The 18,730-nt window shown below is 40.5% G+C and overlaps 1 protein-coding gene across 1 annotated transcript in view; it reads right to left on the bottom strand.

The window, feature by feature from the left end:
* Positions 1–18,730, bottom strand: part of Cntnap4 (contactin associated protein family member 4) — a 288,717-nt gene that overhangs the window by 193,770 nt on the left and 76,217 nt on the right. The window contains exon 3 of the mRNA XM_051168839.1: positions 6,776–6,969. Coding sequence (XP_051024796.1) covers positions 6,776–6,969 — 194 coding nt within the window. The remainder of the gene's footprint in view (positions 1–6,775; positions 6,970–18,730) is intronic.

The raw sequence follows: 18,730 nt of genomic DNA, 5'->3' as shown, positions 1-18,730 counted from the left end.
TATGCTCAAGGAATGAAAAGCAAAAGCCACAGTGGGATGTCAAATGGCGCCTATTAGGATGTAGTTATAAACTAAACAGAGACAAAAAGCCATGGCAAAGCTCTTCAGATGCCGGAATATTTGTACATCATTGGGTTCTCTCTACAGTGAGACGTACAAATGGGGTAGGGTGCTATGGAAAGCAATGCAGAGCACAGAGGTTCCTCAAAAAGTTAAGAAAAGGTAGAAAGGGAGAAAGACCACGTGACCCAGCAAGCCTACTCCCAAGTGTTAATGCAAAATAATTGAAATGAAGGTCATAAAGAAAAGACTACGTAGCATTTAAGGGAACAACATTCAGGGCGAGCTGCTGATGGGACAACCTAAGTACTCATGGACAGATTAATGGATAAGATGGGAAGATCAAAGACGATAAGAAGACAAACTGCAAGACAAGCCACTCATCGCACTCACTAGCTCATATCAGCTATAGGTACCCGCAGGAGATCTGCCAAAGAGCAAACCAGCCAAAATGATGACGTAGATGGGGGAGGTGCCCTCCAGGCCCCACCCCTGACTGAAGAGTTACTGGCAGGTGATTGGCTCTGGGGAGCAAGCATCATTCTCTTTTTAATTTGCAGCCACTGGGAGATTTCCCCACGTCCCCCTGGATGACCCACATCCACACACACAGCTGAGCCACATTAATCGGATTTAGATATGGAAAAGAAAAAGAGTCCATGAAGTTGGTGGGGTGTTGGGGTGATCTGGAGGGAGCTGGGGAGAAGGAAGTATGGATGGTGTGATGTTTTATTGCATTCATGTATGAAAGTCTTAAGAACAGTGAAAAAATAATATTTAAAAAAGTGCAAGAAAGGAGTTTTATTGTAAAATAGATGGGCCTATGAGGGAGTAGAAGGGCTAAATTAAGCTATCCCTGTGACAAATACCATATGATTCCCCTTATCAGAACAGTGTGAAGACGAAGAAGCCTAGAAGATGTGAGACAGGTAAAGGACAGGCACTGCTCAGCAGGTGTAATGCTACAGTTTCAGGAAAAGATTAAATCCAGAGAGCAGCTGTTCAGCACTGTGCTTACAATAAGCAATACTTCATCCCACACTTAAAATTTTGTTAAGAGGATACATTTCATGTTAATTGTCCTTACCACAGTTTCCAAAGAAAGCCTAGACACCTTTTTCACCCCCAAAGTGCCAGGCTAATCCTTGCAAAGGGCAGAGATTGCATACTTTTCTGGCAATATAAAAGAGAAACTTCCTGAAGATCCAGGCTAATGGTGTGGGTCTCAACTTAAAACAGCCTTGTGAGATGAGTGTCATGAGAAGCCACGTGGCTTGAGGTACCCCTTAGGCTAAGGACTGCAATGCATGTGATGTGCTGAAACGCGTGGTGGCAGTACTGTTGTACTCAGTGTCACCCAAGATGTTTCAGCAGGGCTAGGTCACTAGAACAAGGGCTTAGCACAGAGAAAGGTTTAGGTAAAAGGCCACTTTGAACGTTTCCACAAACCTACCACATAGTCCTGATTTCCTGAGGGCGTTTATTAATTTAACGTGAAACAAATTCATACTAAAAAAAAAAAAAAAAAGGTTTCACAGGTGTTTCCATCTTGTCTGACTCATGAAGTTGCCATGACAATCATTCACAATTACTATAATAATGGCTTCAGTGTTTTATGATAGGTGTATTCTGTGTAAGAAGCTACACTATCAAAAGGACTTTGTGTTTTCCACCAAGAATCATGACACTGCTAGTTAAGAAGCGAAGATGCAGGGCTGGAGAGAAGGCTCAGCTCTTGAGAAGACGTGATGTTCTTGCAAAGACACCAGAGATTGATTCCCAGTACGCACATCTGGCAGATCACAGGTGTTTATAGCCCCAGCTCTAAGAGATCTAACGCAATCTTCTAGCCTTCAGGGGTGCCCACACACGTGTGACCTACATTCCCAAGAGTGTGTACACACACACAGAGAGAGAGAGAGAGAGAGAGAGAGAGAGAGAGAGAGAGAGAGAGAATTAATAAAATCTTAAAAAAAAAAAACAAGGGTGGGAAATGAAGATGTGTTAATTTCAGAATACAATGAAGACTTGAAGGATAGGTGTGGGTGAATCACATCTTTAACCTCTTGGGAGCAGAAGCAAGCACATTTCTGTAACCTAGAAACGAGCCTGCTCTATGTGTGGATTTCCAGACCAACTAGAGCTATATAATAAGGCCAGCTCAACAAAAAGAAGGGAAGAGAGAAAGAAAAGGAAAGGAAAGGAGGAAAGGTGGGAAGGAAGGGAGAGAGAGGGAAAGAGGGAGAGAGAGGTGGGGGAGGGAGAGAGAGAGAGAGATTTAAAATACTTTATTTGAAAAGGTTTTTTAAGTCCACAAAACCATTATTTACTGCTGGTGGGAGCCATTCTTCTTGTCCTATCGGTTAGTTTGGTTGGTTAGAGCTTGGAGCTAGTGGTGCCAAGATTTCAGATTTGATCTCAATATGAGATACTTGGTGGTGGTGACACCAAGTAGAAGCTCTGCTAACACACTTTCTAGGTGGTAGGTCTCAAAGGACCTTAAAAGATGTCCATGATGTCCCAGTTGGTGGGTCTCAAAGACCTTAAAAGATGTCCATTGTGCCCCTTCCCTTTCCTTCATTCAACCCATGAAGTCTCTGTTCAGATTTAAATATCTGTTTTATGGCTCAGGAGTTAAGAGCACTGGCTCCTCTTGCAGAAGGCAAAGTTCAGTTACCAGCCCCCGCACTGTAGCTCCCAACAGCCTGCAAGTCCAGCACCCAGGGATCTGATGCCCATCTGCCCCCCATGGCCTCTTGGAAGCAAGTGGTACACATAAATACACACACATACATATGTATGTGTACATATATAATTGCCTCTAATGCAGCTCTCGGGGATCTGTCACCCTCTTCTGGCCTCTGTGGGCACTGCATGCACATGCCAATACCCACACACAGGCACATACTCACATACATACAATTTTCTTAAGTGATGAATATAAATCTTTTTTTTAAACGACTGTTGTATGTAACAATTATGTTTACTTAAACCATTTAGAAAGCTAGCGCTGCCCGTTTCTTTGTACTGTGAACAGGAAAATCTTGGGTGCTTATCAAAATAACTAAATAATAAAAACATGAGAGAATTTGGCTGTGGGTATTTGTACCCATCGCTTTATTCAGAATTTCTGTGATGTTGGTTTCCTATTTCTACAATTGTTTTTAAGTGAGTTAAAATTAAATCTTGTATTTACTTTTTCATTACTTGCAATATGATAACTGAAAAGTCTTTGCACCCTGAAAATGCTGAGAAATTTATTTTGTCTTCAATTTAAGGGAACAATTTTAGTGGCCCACATTTTCTAAATTTTCATAAAATATTTCTGCAACATCCAGCCATGCAATTTAAGGAAATAATATCTGATGGGCATTGGACCATGAATTTTATTCTGAAGAAAAAGTTTAATGTGTTTTTGAAGTATCATATACCTATCAAGTTCACATTGTTACTGATTATCTTTTATATATAATAAAGATAAATTAGTATGTGTAAGGTAAGAAATATGTGTAAGAAGCACAAAGAAGTTTGTTTGATTCTTTTAGAAATAGAGAAGCCATTGTACTCTCTGAAGACTTAAGCGAGGCCAACTGAGAGAAGTGAAGAGTTCTCACTTTGCTGTTTCACGCCATGTTGGAAGATTTTATTGGTTTGTTTTGTTGTATTTTTTCTAAACAAATAACACTTGTCTTCCTTCCTTTTCTCACCATACCCTTGTATAATGCCTTATGTGTTTCTTAACTTTCCCTCAGATCTGCTTCTATCATCAGAAACAGACTGTAAAGCCATTAACAGAAATTGGCACTTTTGTATAATTGGTATACATCCCATAATAGCTAGAAAAATGGAAGGAAAACTTCAAAAAACCAATGTAAGAAGTGAGCATTTGTAAAATGGCAAAAGGTTAAGTTTCTCACTATGTATATAAATTCAAGATTCTTCTCCTACTTAAAAACTTTAAGTTGCAATAGTTTGTCTTCTTCCACGAGGAAAATTCATGAGCCAGGGCATAAAGAAGCCTTATTTTTCCTGCTTTGGCAACTAGAGAATCTCAGATGAGGTTCCACTAGACTATTCGGAAGAAAGATAAAATAATTATGGAGCAAAAGAACTTGGCAGCCTCTCTGTGTCCAACAAAGACAGATGTAAATATACAAATGTTAAGTGTGCAATTGCAAATAAGAAGTATTGATATTAAATGTAGATTGAGATTGATGAGAGGTATATGGACAATAAATATAGATTGATAGATAATATATATATGATAGGTAAATAATAGATAAATAGATGATAGATAGATAGATAGATAGATAGATAGATAATAGAGATAGATATGGATAGATAATAGAGATAGATGATAGATATACAGACAAAGATAGATAAATAGATAGATAGATAGATAGATAGATAGATAGATAGATAATAGATATAGATATGGATAGATAATAGAGATAGATGATAGATATACAGACAAAGATAGATAGATAGATAGATAGATAGATAGATAGATAGATAGATAGATAGATAATTGAGAGATGATAGATATGCTGAAAGAAAGAGCTGATGAGGACGGGAGGGAATCAATATTCTTTGGAGTAATAAGGATAAAACACTATAAAATGTGTGTTTCATTCAGCATTTGTCTACAACGGTGTAGGAGAAGCAAGGCCTGCCTTTGAGCAGGAACAAAGCCTGTTGCTAATAACACACATGCACAGCTGGGCTTCCACAAGGAGCTGGCCTGAGACCTGCCCAGCCATGACCTGAGGCTGATGACATCTTAACTGGTAAGGAAACACAAGCCAATGAGGAGGGGCCACAGCAGCAGCTTGCAGTCTGAGAGCCAGTGAGATGCTGGGTAGGGGGTATAAAGGAACATCCTCTTCCTGGAATAAAACAGTCTGCTTTTGTCACTTGCCAGACTCCCAGAGTCTGTGTCTCACTGACTCTGCACCATCTCAACCCCAATCTCCAAGAGTCCCAGGCCTGGGTTCAAGCAACACAACAGTCCAGGCACTGTTGGGCTTTGAAGGTGTTCAGGTAAGTCTGAAAGGCACAGTGCTTATTGACAGGCAACTCACACTCATGATAGGGACCCTATGAAAAATCCAACAGATTTCAACATGGCCTAGCGACCAGTGTTGCCTTAACAGTTTTGTGATAGATGCTGTCTTTTGCTCTCTGTAAATCAGATTAGGAAAAATATCACATTTGCTGACCTTTCACCCTGAATACCTCACCTTTAACAGTACTAAGAAAGGAAATAGCAATTCCTACATTTCATTTTTCCATGTCTAATAAACAGAAATATAAATTGTTCACACTGTGAAAACAATGCCAAAGCATCCATTTTAATTAGTGCAGCCAAATACTAGCAGGCAGTATCCACCACCCATCTACTTAAAATCCAATGCTTAACTTATAAAAAGAGTAAAAGATAATCCAAATATCTAGCTAAAGTGAAGACCTCATTAAGCTTTGGTGATATCAGTTTGTCATTACTATTCATTTTGGCCTTCATCTGAACACTTCCCATGGAATTAACTGAACCATAATAACAGGTTGTGTGGGGTTTGGTTCCCCACTCTTATACACCCCTTCAACTTCCTTTGGATTTTAAAGCAGGTTTTCTAATAATAATCATTATTATTATTAACAATAATAATAATTTTAAAAAGAAAAACATTCACAAGCAGTTGCTTCTAGCCTACTGTTCTCCCTACAGAAAAGACTATCTCCTCAATTCAATTTGCATCAATAAACACACCTAATGACTACCAGGAGCTTTCCAAACACAAAGGTGAGCAAATCGCAGTCCATTTCTTCAATGAGTTTATAATGTGTAACTGATTCCAAGAAGTTTGAGAAGAGCAGCAACTGACAGGTCAAAGAAAATTATCATCATGTGCCTACATAGGCTGCCAAAGCATCTGTGGGCTAAGGATGCTTCATTAAGTTGCTCATTTTTCTTCAATTCCAGCAGCTCAGCCGGGGGATGGATTCAGGGCAAGGGGAGAACAGTTCTATGATTGCATCATATTGTCCCTGGCTCACATAAGAACCAGAACATGCTTCTACACTGATGAAGAATTCATTTCTCCTTATCATCAAGCAAATTTCCTTTAACTTCCTCTATGAGGGGATAAGCACCCACTGCAAAAAAAAAAAAAGTCACCCCAATCTATCTCAACCTACCTCTTTCTTGCTCTCTGACTTACAGAGGGCAAAACACAGCCACACTTACTAATGGTGTGTATATGTTTGTATGCACTTGATATATGTAATATGTATCATATATACATATATGCACATATATATACAACCCTATAACTTCAAACATAGCTCCATATATTAACCTCTATCTTCAAGAGAGAAAGTTCCAGAAATTTCAGTCATCAGACCAAATAAAGTATTTTTGACTGGCTTCTAAGACAATGTAAAAGTACCATGTTATTTTATAAACATAACATTTTTATATAAGTCTTACTTCTTGGGTTTCCACACTCTTTAATGGGCTGACAGGACTTTTTCACCTCCTTAGGAGTTTGCTTTTAGTAATTTCATAAATCGGCAGTGAATGTCTTCCCTAGAGAGATAAATTCAGAGTCACTCTGGAAGTCCTATGGCCACTTTTTATAAGTGACTGATGAACAAGCCTCAGGAGTGAATGTGTTTCTTTTCCCAAGAGCCTATGTCATTACTGAAAGAAACATACCCAGATGCTGTCTTCTTGGCGGTACTGCTTCCAGTTCCTTCCGCTGTCACTGAACATCAGGAGATAGCTGGTCACCCAGTTGGAGCTCCCATAGCCACCTTGGGTGGCCACAGACGTGACCTCCATCCTTTCTCCAAGGTCAATCTGCAGCCACTGGTATTTGTTGGAAACAAGGGGAGACCAGCCACCAGCTCCTTTAGCAAAAAAAGAGAAGAAAAGAACATGAGGGGAAGAATGCATTAGAAATCCACGTGTGACGTGGAAATGCCAGTAGACAGTGTGGACCTCAGAAAGATTCCCAGGTTATGGGATACCTCATAATCATACTTTAACATAGGAAAGCAGAGACACTGAAGACAAGGCTGGACTTGTGGTGGCTATATTCATTTAGAGGTGTTTAGAAGCTTCCTAGCACTCGAGAGAAATAGGACAGCTCATCGAAAATTTTTAAATGCTTTGTGTGCAAGGTTATGCCAACATTTGGTGCCAGAGTGTTTACTGGCCACAGGCATGAATGGGTAATGGTGTGTGGCCTTTGATCTCTCTCTCTCTCTCTCTCTATCTCTGCCTAGAGACAAAACAAAAAGAAGGAAGTTTTGGTGTTGGCAACTATTAAAAAACAAAACAAAACTGAGCTTCATCATCTCTCGGTACATTTTTCACTGCTGGATAACAAAGATGACCAAGGTGCTTACAGACTCTTGGGAGGAACAGATGTGGAAAAGCATGTGTGAAGCCCATTAATGGTAAGACGCTGTGCAAGGAACCACAACACGAGGAAAGATGAAGAATTCTATCACGGAATGGAGTGGATCTGCAACTGTCTAAGGAAAGATGGCTACACCTCCAAATAAGAGGAAGCTCCCAGGCAAGGTATCATCCGTAGCACCACCCCCAGGACAGCAGAGCCGGACGGAGTTATAAGAGAAAGCTTATGTGTGGCAGATGGATGAGGTTGACTGGGCTTCGGGAGCTTCCAGTGAACTGGTTAATTTGAATAATTTCTCTAGAAGAAATCCTGGGCTGTGGGGGCTGTCTCTAGCCACATGGTTCTAGGTTTCCCTGTAATTAGCGCTGATGCATGCTGACCCAGATGGTTAGAACCAATAACAGAATTGGCTGGGGCATAAACATAATCACTTGCTCTAGGCAAATGGACTGCTCATTTATCAAGGCCTCTAAACTGACTCAGAGATATCATTTTAAAAGTTACAGCAATGTCCTCTATTAGTGGTTTCTTAGTAATTTTTGCATGTCTTAGGATGTGGTGCCCAATGTTTATCACTATGCTGTCTTTTGAGCTACGCAATTTGGGGATCAGAAAGATGGTTCAGAAAAGAACTCAAGCTTAGGGCTCAATACCCATACCTGTCCTGTAGTTCCAGCTCCAGAGGATCTGACGCCCCCTCTGGCCCCTGTAGGCACTGTATTCATGTTCACAAAACCACACAGAGGTACACACACACACACACACACACACACATACACACACATATATATTTATATGCATATATAAATAAATATACATTTAAAAATAAATTTAATCTAGAAAAATAGTTTATCACATTTCCTTGGGTTTTTTGGGGGGTTGGGATTTTGTTTTTGTTTTTTAGGGGAAACTATTATGTAGACTAGTATTCTCCTTCCTTCATAAAGTAAAGTGGAAGCACACACCATCCTTTCATAGATCCAGGATATTTATACAGCTATAATTTTTTGGTATAGTTTTTTTTTTTAATTTTCCTCCATATTTAGTCTTAGAGGACACATATAACTTAGGGGCTGGGGACATGACTCACTAGTTAAAACATTTGCCACACAAAAGTGAGGATCTGTCTGAGTTCCAATCCACACAAGTGCGGGAGTGGTAGTCCAGTTCTGTAATTCTTAGACTTTAAAGGCAAAGGCAAGAGGATGCTTCGACGTTACAGGCCAGGTAGTCCACTGTATGCAGCAGTGTACAAGAGACCACCATCTCAAGCAAGGAGGAAGGTGAGGACCGACACCTGAGGTTGTCCTCTGACCTCTGCCTGTACACGACGTCATATGAATACCCCAACACACACACCATATACACAGTTAACCAATATTTTTTAAAACGTGGCTTGGGTGTGGAGTCATCTTGGTGCCTATAATCCCAGCAACCGTGTTTAGCTTAGAGTAAATGTTATCCACATTTTAAGCAAGAGCATTTGTGGGGTAAACATGGGCTGGGTTGAACTTGAGGTGACCTCATGCTGTGCATCTGGCACCGCCTTCTGCTGTCCACAAGAGGGGCTTCTACTTTCATAGTCTATCTTCTACATAGAAATTGTTCTTGGAAGCGCTGCAGCACACCCTCGGTAGAATTCTGCCACAGACATCTCAGTGAGTCCTTGGGGCCTCTGTGGGAGCTGCTCCCATCACATTATTTTTATATCTGAGCCAGCACATTCCATGTACTTCATTCCCTGGGATTTGGTGAGGAGGCAAGTGCTGTCAACAGAGACATGTGTGTACCTCTCGCTGTCACACGCGGCAGTAAGAATCTGTAGGTCACAGAAAACATAGAAAAGATGGTGACAAGGAAGAGAGTGACCTCTCTCCCAGCTTACAGGGGACCGAGATTTTTGACCGTGATAGGTGCACGATGGAAACAATGAATGGGTGAGGATTTCCACTCACTGTCCCATCTGATCTCTTCTCCTCAGGGCCTGTCAAAAGCTTGGAAGATGAAAGTCTTTCTAGAGCTGGGTTTGTTCCTCTTATTGCTGTAATTGCAAATCTTTCTAAATTTTTATCATTTTTTTTTCACAGTGCAAACTTAGGAGAGAGGGGTGCCCACAGGCAGCTACCATCTTAACTTGGAAGTTCTGCATGCAGAATTTTATCTCTATTAGCTTATACCTCCGAGAAAATGCTGACTATTTTGCTTTTTGCTCTTTCTGGTTAATTTTAATGATCAGAAATCCATAATGAGGTTATGTTGGAAAGTTTTTTTTTTTTTTTTTAAGTCAGGAATATCACAGTGTTTCTGCAGCATTTCCGACATCTTTGCAGTCCTGTATTTAAAAAACAAATAAGAGAGATGCAAAGCAAGGAAAACGTGTCAGTGAGATCCGAGTGGGTTAAACATGTCAGTGAGATCCAAGTGGGTTAAAAGTGGATCCTCAGTTCTTCTCAGGAGTGAGGGGAACCCCCAAATGACCACTGCTTCGTCCTGGCATCACTCACAGTTACAGCCCCAGAAGCCAACTTGAAACATTGGCAGTTAATTGACCTTGAACATTTCAATTTCTTACCTGTGGTGAAAAAGTACTACTGGTATGCAAATTAAGCTATCTCATTAACAAGGAACACTGATAAAGTAATGGGAACTCTGATGTTTCCAGGCTTTGCCGAGTAATTTCAGTAGGATAAGTCAGCCACGGGGGATGGAAAGATTCCCGTTGGGTTTTAAAGCTGCAAGGCTCTGCAGTAGCACATGATGGAATGTGCTTGTTAGAACTTTAAGAAAAATGTTGAGGAGCAATGGGGAAAATGTGAGATAGAAGTGGATCCATCACTGACTGATCTTAGCTGCCTTTGATGACAGGGAGAGACAGCGGCGGCATGAGATACAAAAGGCACCGCAGCCGAGGGTCATGCTGCACTGGCCCTCTGGTTGGTGCCCATCTATCTAGCCTCCTGGAGGCAAACCATCAGCACAGCTACTTTTTGTAATGGAGGACATGATGGCTAACTCCAGCAAATTGAAAAGTCTGAATCCCTATAAATAAAACACTGTAATGAATTCTTTATTTTGTTTATTAACTAAACCTTTCAGCTACTAGTCAAGTGTTATTTGTCCTTAATGTGCTTTTAATATGCTAATATATTCAACATTACAGTAAGCCAATACCTATGAAACTAAAGACTATCTTGGTTCTAACTCCATCTATTCTGGTTACTGAGGTTAACCTGCCAAAGAGTCTTGTCCTTTCATCTCATTCTCTTTCCACATCATAGGCTTCCTTCCCCAAACCCATCCCTCTGTTTCCTTCAGCCTTAGCCCTGGCTACTGAGATTTAGCATAAATAAAGTGTCATGTATGCCTCAAACAGAAGCATTTCTCCTCTATTTCTTTTTTAAAAGATTTGCTTATTTGTGTGTCTGTGTCCTTGTGCACACACACACACACACACACACACACACACACACACACACATGCACGTGTGCACTCACACACCTGAGTGTATGTCTATACATTGCATATGTGCAGGTGACTACAAAGGTCAAAAACTGGTGCCAGATACCTGGAGCTGGCTTTACAAGTTGTTAGGAGCTGCCAGATATTGGCACTAGACCCAAAGCTGGGTCTTTTGCATGAACAGCAAGCACTATTAATCACTAAGCCATCTCTGAAGCTCCTAGAAACATTTTGAACTCTTCAAATGACAGCTTGGAAACTCATATTTTAAGGTCATTTCTTCCCCCACCACCTTAATAGGATTTCTAAACATTATAGTACTGCCATGAGAATTCAATTTTTTAAAGCAGATGAAACGCCTATTGATTTCCCCACGTTCAGAAATTGTGACAGTATATGCTGGCTATAACTTTCCAAGTTGCAAAACTGTTGTTACTGCTATTGACTCCAAGCAAAGAGTTGTCGTCACAATAAAGCTCAGCTTTAAAAATGTTTACTGACATCACAAATCTATGGGTATGAACATAAATATGCACAAAGGCAGTTTGCTCTCACTCTCGGTCTCCTTTGTGCAGTGGGTGCTGGTTAAGACAGACCCTTATAACTGTCCATAGCACTTGAGATTGAGCCCCTGTAAGGGCTCAGCTGTAGATGGAACATCTATATGAACTGCCACTCCTAATGCTCAGGAAACTCTGTGGCATAAATCCTGCTAGAGCCTGAGGAAGGGGATGGACGTGCCATGAAATGCTGTCCCCTCGACACGACATGGCTACTGCACATGTGAGCTCTCAGCCGTCATCATGGCTATCTGCCTGCACAAGATTTGCACAAGAACAGCCCAGTTAAAACTTCCAGCATGGGTCAGGGAGGGGCACTGGGGCCCCACACCAGCCTGAGGAATTACGGGCAGTGGATGGCTGCTGGTGGTGAGAGAGGTACTCGTCTTAGGAAGTATGGCCATTGGTACCCCAGTGGACAGCCTTACATCCATGTCCATCCATAAGGACAGAACTAAGTAGACTTAGTGGTTTTAAGGGAATGGGGGTGCTAGTGGCTCAGAAGGAACTAGAAGGGAGAGAACAGAGTGATGGATATGAGTAAGATACATTGCATACAAGTACGAAATAGTCAATAATTTTTAATAAATAAATAATACTATCTATAATAAAACATTTGGTTGTCATTTCCTGCTTATTGATTACAATCTCTCTAGCCCCTTTCCTGCTATGATCCCTGAAACACCAGAAGGAAAGCATGGGATACAGATTCCCTATTTAGGGCTGAGCACTCTAAAGTCTCTATGATCCCTGAAACACCAGAAGGAAAGCATGAGATACAGATTCCCTATTTAGGGCTGAGCACTCTAACGTCTCTATTCTCTACACCTTGCGTGCTTGAGGGTCTCTGTGTTAGTTGCCATCCACTGCAAAAAGAAGCTTCACCGGAGGCAGTTGAAAGGTACACTAGCTAGTCTATGGGTAAAGCAGTAAGACACGAGAAGTTGTTTGAATAATATAGCATTTTCCGGACTCAACACGGTGACTGCTCAGTGTCTGTGACAGCATGCTCAAGACTGTACAAACGTAAACCAAACAAAACCCTAACTCGGAAGTGGAAGGTGGACATGAAGAAGGAGCTGTGGCAATCGATAGTTATTCAAAAGAGAGGAAAGTTAGTTTTCTTTAAAGCTGTGGCACCAAGTAGGTTCACCTCACCCCCATGCATGGTGCCATATCCAAGACTAACGAGCAGCACACATTGCACTGGGTGGTTATGAAAGGAGTGGGAGAATACAAAGTTGGGTAGGTTGGTTAAGGAAGAGGAGAATAAAGATGGAAGGCATTGTTAAGGGGCTAAATATGATCAAATACATTGTATTACATTCTCAAAGAATTAAATAAGGTATGTAAAACTATTTAGTAACCAAATGTTTGCACAGCACAGTACCTCTTTGATGGCTTGCCTACTATTTTTAGATTCCCACAGAATCTAAAGCATATGTTCTTATGAATTATAATGACAAACAAGCAAACTAAAGAGTATCCAGTGTATATGCTATGATAAGCTCTCAAGCAGAATTTTCATATACAGAATTTGCAACTGTTACACTTCATTATCAAAATTATCCAATTTCCAAGAAATATTTTTCACATTTCTTCAAATAAAACATTAGAAAGGATAGTAAAATTTCCCAATAGTATGCAATGTAGTTTATGAGAGATGAAAATGTACTTTCTATTTAAAACTTTAAAAAATTAGTTTTTACCTCTGTATGATACTTTAAATATTACCCCCTCTCTTTTTCCTTTTCTTTCTTTCTTTCCTTCCTTTTTTTTTTTTCTCTGTCTTCTTTGTCCCTGGAATAGTTATAACTGAACTTGTCTCACATTGATACGTTTTATCCTAATAATATGCTAAAGTAATATCCACTGTTAGTTAATTGTAAGTAGTCTGAGCTGTTTTTGACCCTTATACATCGAATGACCACACATCAACATTTAGTGTGGGGCTAGGAGGGACATTCTAGATTTCATGAAAATGAAAGGAGAGAAATACTCTTGGTTAGAGCCTATAATACCTTACTAATTTTTTTAAAAGGCACAACAGTCACCTCCTGTGCTTGTCTAGGGAAATGACATGCCAAATTAATGCAAATAGAAGCTATGCAGAGAGGGTGAGTCAGACTTCTTCCTCAAGAGATGAGAATGCAGGACACAGACATTCAAGGACACAAGGCACAAGTGACCACAGTTCAGTGTCACTGCTAGCCACTATTAGGATATCTACATTTCTAGAAAATAATTGCCTTAATTAAAATTGTCACAGGAAGGCTTCCTTCTAACATAATTACTTCTTTCTTTTCCAAATGGGATCTCACCTATATTTTCCTCAAGAGTCCCCATTTGCCTGGTTCACTTTTAAGTTGACATCGCATTACAAAAAAGTAAAAATGGCCATCCTACCAAAAGCAATCTACAGATTCAATGCAATCCCTATCAAAATACCTACACAATTTTTTAAAGACATTGAAAGTTCAATTCTGAACTTCATATGGAAAAACAAAACACCCAGAATAGCTAAAACAATCTTGTACAATAAAAGGTGCTCCAGAGGAATCTCCATACCTGACTTCAAACTGTACTATAAAGCAATAGTAATTAAAACAGCATGGTACTGGCACAGCAACAGGCTGGTTGGTCAGTGGAATCGAATCGAAGACCCAGATATGAATCCACACACATATGGTCACTTGATTTTTGACAAAGAAGCCAAATCCATTCAATGGAAAAAGGATAGCATCTTCAACAAATGGTGCTGGTCTAACTGGAGGTCTATGTGTAAAAAAATGCAACTGGACCCATATTTGTCACCTTGCACAAAACTCAAATCCAAGTGGATTAAAGACCTCAACATAAAACCAGAGACACTAAGTCACTTAGAGGAAAAAGTGGTGAAGAGCCTGGAACATATTGGCAAAAGAGACAACTTCCTGAACAGAACACCAACGGCCCAGGCCTTAATGTCAACAATTAATAAATGGGACCTCATGAGGCTGAGAAGCTTCTGTAAGGCAGGAGACACTGTCAAGAGAACAAAGCGACAGCCTACAGACTGGGAAAAGATCTTCACCAGCCCTACACCTGACAAAGGTCTAATATCCAAACTATATAAAGAACTCAAGAAATTAAACACCACCAAACCAAATAACACAATTGAGAAATGGGGCTTGGAACTAAACAGAAAATTCTCAACAGAGGAATATCAAATGGCTGAGAAACACTTAAAGAAATGCTCAACCTCCTAGTCATCAGGGAAATGCAATCAAAACAACTCTGAGATTCCATCTTACACCCATCAGAATAGCTAAGATCAAAAATTCAAGTGACACCACATGCTGGCGAGGATGTGGGGAGAGAGGAACACTCCTTCATTGCTGGTGGGAATGCAAACTAGTACAGCCACTTTGGAAATCTATCTGGTGCTATTTCAGAAAAATGGGAATAGGGCTTCCTCAAGACCCAGCTATTCCATTCCTTGGAATATACCCAGAAGATGCTCCAGCACACAACAAGAAAATTTGCTCAACCATGTTCATAGCAGCCTTATTCATAGTAGCCAGAACATGGAAACAGCCTAATTGTCCATCAGTCGAAGAATGGATAAAGAAACTGTGGTACATATACACTATGGAATACTACTCAGCTATTAAAAACAAGGAATTCCCGAAATTTGTGGATAAATGGATTGAGCTAGAAATGATCATAATGAGTGAGTTAACCCAGAAGCAGAAAGACTCAAATGGTATATATTCACTTATATCTGCATACTAGCCCAAGGGGCATGTCCCACGAAAGCCTTTACTTACCAGGAAACTGGGACAGAGGGGAGGACATCCTACTGGGACTCTAGATGAGAGAAGCATGGGAGAATAGCAAAGTAGAAGGATCCAGAGGGTCCTAGAAACCTACAAGTAGAACATTATGATAGGCAGATTTGGGGCTCAAGGGTCCTGCTCAAACTAAGGCACCAGCCAAGGACAATACAGGCAGTAAACTTTAAACCCCTACCCAGTTCTAGCCAATGGTCAGAACATCCTCCACAGTTGAGTGGAGAGTGGGATATGACTTTCTCACATACTCTGGTGCCTCACATTTGACCATGTCCCCCCCTGAGGGGGAGACCTGGTGGCACTCAGAGGAAGGACAACAGGTTTCTGAGAAGAGACTTGATACCCTATGAGCATATACAGGGGGAGGTAAGCCCCCTCAAGAACAGTCATAGGGGAGGGGAATAATAGGAAAATGGGGTGGGGGGGAGAATGGGAGGATACAAGGGATGGGATAAACATTGAGATGTAACAAGAATAAATTATTAATAAAAAAATAAATTTAAAAAAATAAAAAAGAAACTTTTTTTCTAACCAAAAAAAAAAAAAAAAAAAAAAAAAAGAAAAAGAAAAGAAAAGAAAAAGAAATGTACAGAATAGAAAGGACACAGTGGCACTAGTTGTCTAGTTCCATTAAACGGTATGTGTTGACCATGGAACATCATTTATGGTCTTCTCACAGCAAAGTAGCTACTTCTGAAGGAAGAAAATAACACTTCGTTGATAAAGTGTGGATTGCTGGGGTTCTTTTCTTGAGTTTTTTGCCTACTCTACTCAGACTGTTTCTGGAGTGGGCAGATGGCCTGTGCCAGGCCAATGGCGCAATGCTGGGTGTTTTGAGGAGACTGCTAAGAAGATATTTCTCTGCTGGTGAGCAAAGGTGTTTCAAAGACGTAGAAATAACTTGTAGGAAGCCTAATCAAGTAAGGCTAACCTACAAACAAAGGAAAAGAGAGAATGAGACCAAGTTCTAATGATGTGGTCAGTCGTCCTTGCTCTGCTCACTGGAGTTTCAGTTTCATGATCTGTACATTGTGGTCTACTTTAACAGGAGCAATTCAGGACCACTGCTGTCACTGACCTCCTCCTCTTCCTCCTCCTCCTCCTTCTCTTCCTCTTCCCTCCTCCTCCTCTTCTTCCCTCTTCCTTTTTTTCATTCTCCACCTCTACTTCCACCTATGCCTCCTTCTCTCCCTCCCCTTCTCCTCTTCCTCTTCCTCTCCTCCCTCCCTCCCTCCTTCACTCCTGGTCCATGACTGCCTTTGTTCTCTAGAATGGACTATATTCCCGTCTGTGCAGTACATTGTTACATTGGCGCAGTTATCTTCCTTTTTTTAAAGGAAAAGATGCTTTTCTTGACCTCATTTTATTCATGTATATTTTTATGCCATTTACTGTAACACTCTTCTAATGAGCCGTCCATGTCATGTCCAACTTTTCTCATCCCATCTGATCTTATGCCAGCTGCAATCAGGCATGTCTGCCCACTCAACTGAAAAGTAACCAAAGGACACTAGATCCTCAACTCCGATGCCCAGATTTCAGTCCTCCTACTGACTGTCATCCTTGAGATTATTTTCTTATGTCTTCATGTGTTTCCTTTACTTAGCCCCTGCAGAAGTGAAATCTGAAATTTCCTGCTAGGTTACTGACTGTTTTTCCATTTGCATTTATTTACATTTATGTATTTATTTATCTATTTATTTGAAGGGGTTGGGGTGAGGTGGGGGCGCATGTCATAGAGTACGCATGTCACACAGTACATTGTGTGTATACGAAGGTCAGAGAGCAACTTGCAGGATTCAGTTCTCTCCTTCCACCGTGTGGGTGCAAGGGAGTCCAACTCAGGTCACTGCCCTTCTTCTTTTTGTTTCCAATGATCTCTTACTATTGAAATTCTCCAAGTCTTAGCCCTGGGTTCTGTTTATTTTCTTTCTATTTTTGCTCTTTGCTCTCTTAGACAATTTCTGTATCTGCCCACACATCACCTGTAAATTTTCGTCTTTCTTTTTTTTATCATTTCTAATCTCCCACAACATTTGCCTAATGTAGTCACTACAAGTTTCTCCTTCCATTTTGTCAGAATTAAAAAATAATAATAATGAAGTCACAGTTGATTCTTTCTTCTCTTACACCGTATACCTCAACCACGGGAGGACACTGGTGCTTCTCCACTCCTGTAACCTTCATGCATGCGTCCTTGGCTCAAGCCTCATTGTGCTATCCTGGTTTCTTGCAGTAACCACCTAACATCTCCCTCTTTCTGTGTTTGTCCACTGAGACACTCTTCTCTACACAGTATATATAAATACCACCCCTGAACTAAAAAATATTGCAGTGACTCTTGATCTCACACAGAGTGAAAAACCAAGTCTTCCTTCCACCCTTCCCACATCCACTCTTTTTTTTTTTTTTTTTTTTTCTTCCCAACTGCTAAAGTTTGAATGTGTCTCACTTAAGTTCATATATTAAAACATAATCTCAAAATTTATGTTTGGAGATGAAGTCTTAGGAAAGTCATTAAGATAAAGTTTAAGCCATGAAAGTAGGACCCTCATGACAAAATCTATACCACAGGAAAACACACACACACACACACACACACACACACACACACACACACACAAATTGGTCTACTAACTCAGTCTTACTATGTGCTTACCATCCACCATACTTGAAAGATTTTCACCAGATGGCAAGAAGATAGCACTGCCACTCTTGGATGTTCTAGCCACCTGACTTGCAATTTCCTGCATCACTTCTTTTTTTTAATAAATGATCCAGTCTGTAGCATTGTGTTACAGCAACAGAAACAGATTGAGACACCAGCTCCTTCTTCTCCACTAACAGTGGTCTTCTTGCCGCTCTTTGAATGCACTGTTTATTGTGAGGTCCATCTTCAGGACCACTCAAAGCTCACCCTCTCATAGAGGCTTACATCTCTTGATGTCCCCTTTTAAAAGTTCTTCCACTCAGAAATCCTGTGGCCATTTGTCTTCTCCTTACCCACATTTCCTTATCTGTTGATGGAAATTGCCACCTCTTAACACAGCATATAATTCTCTTAGTTGTGTGTTTTGCTTTTTTTCTTTCTTATGCCAATCAACTACAATCTCCACTGAACCAGAAATTTTTCCTGTTGTGTTCACTGAGAGAAACCAAATTTTTAGCATACTGCCTGACATAGACTAGGTTCTCAATAAATACAAATATTAATTAATTACAAGGATGTGCACTGAGAATTGTTTCATCAGATGATTCTATCATGAAAGGAACACTCCTGACTGTCCTTACCACACCAGGACCACAGAGTCTACCACCAACCCAGGCTATGTGCAGTATCCGCCACAATGCACTGTTGACTGAAATGTTACATAGATTATGATTGTATTTCTAA

This window comes from Acomys russatus, chromosome 26 (genome assembly GCF_903995435.1).
Source record: "Acomys russatus chromosome 26, mAcoRus1.1, whole genome shotgun sequence".
NCBI classification, from domain to species: Eukaryota; Metazoa; Chordata; class Mammalia; order Rodentia; family Muridae; genus Acomys; species Acomys russatus.
This window is presented reverse-complemented; position numbering and strand designations above follow the sequence as displayed.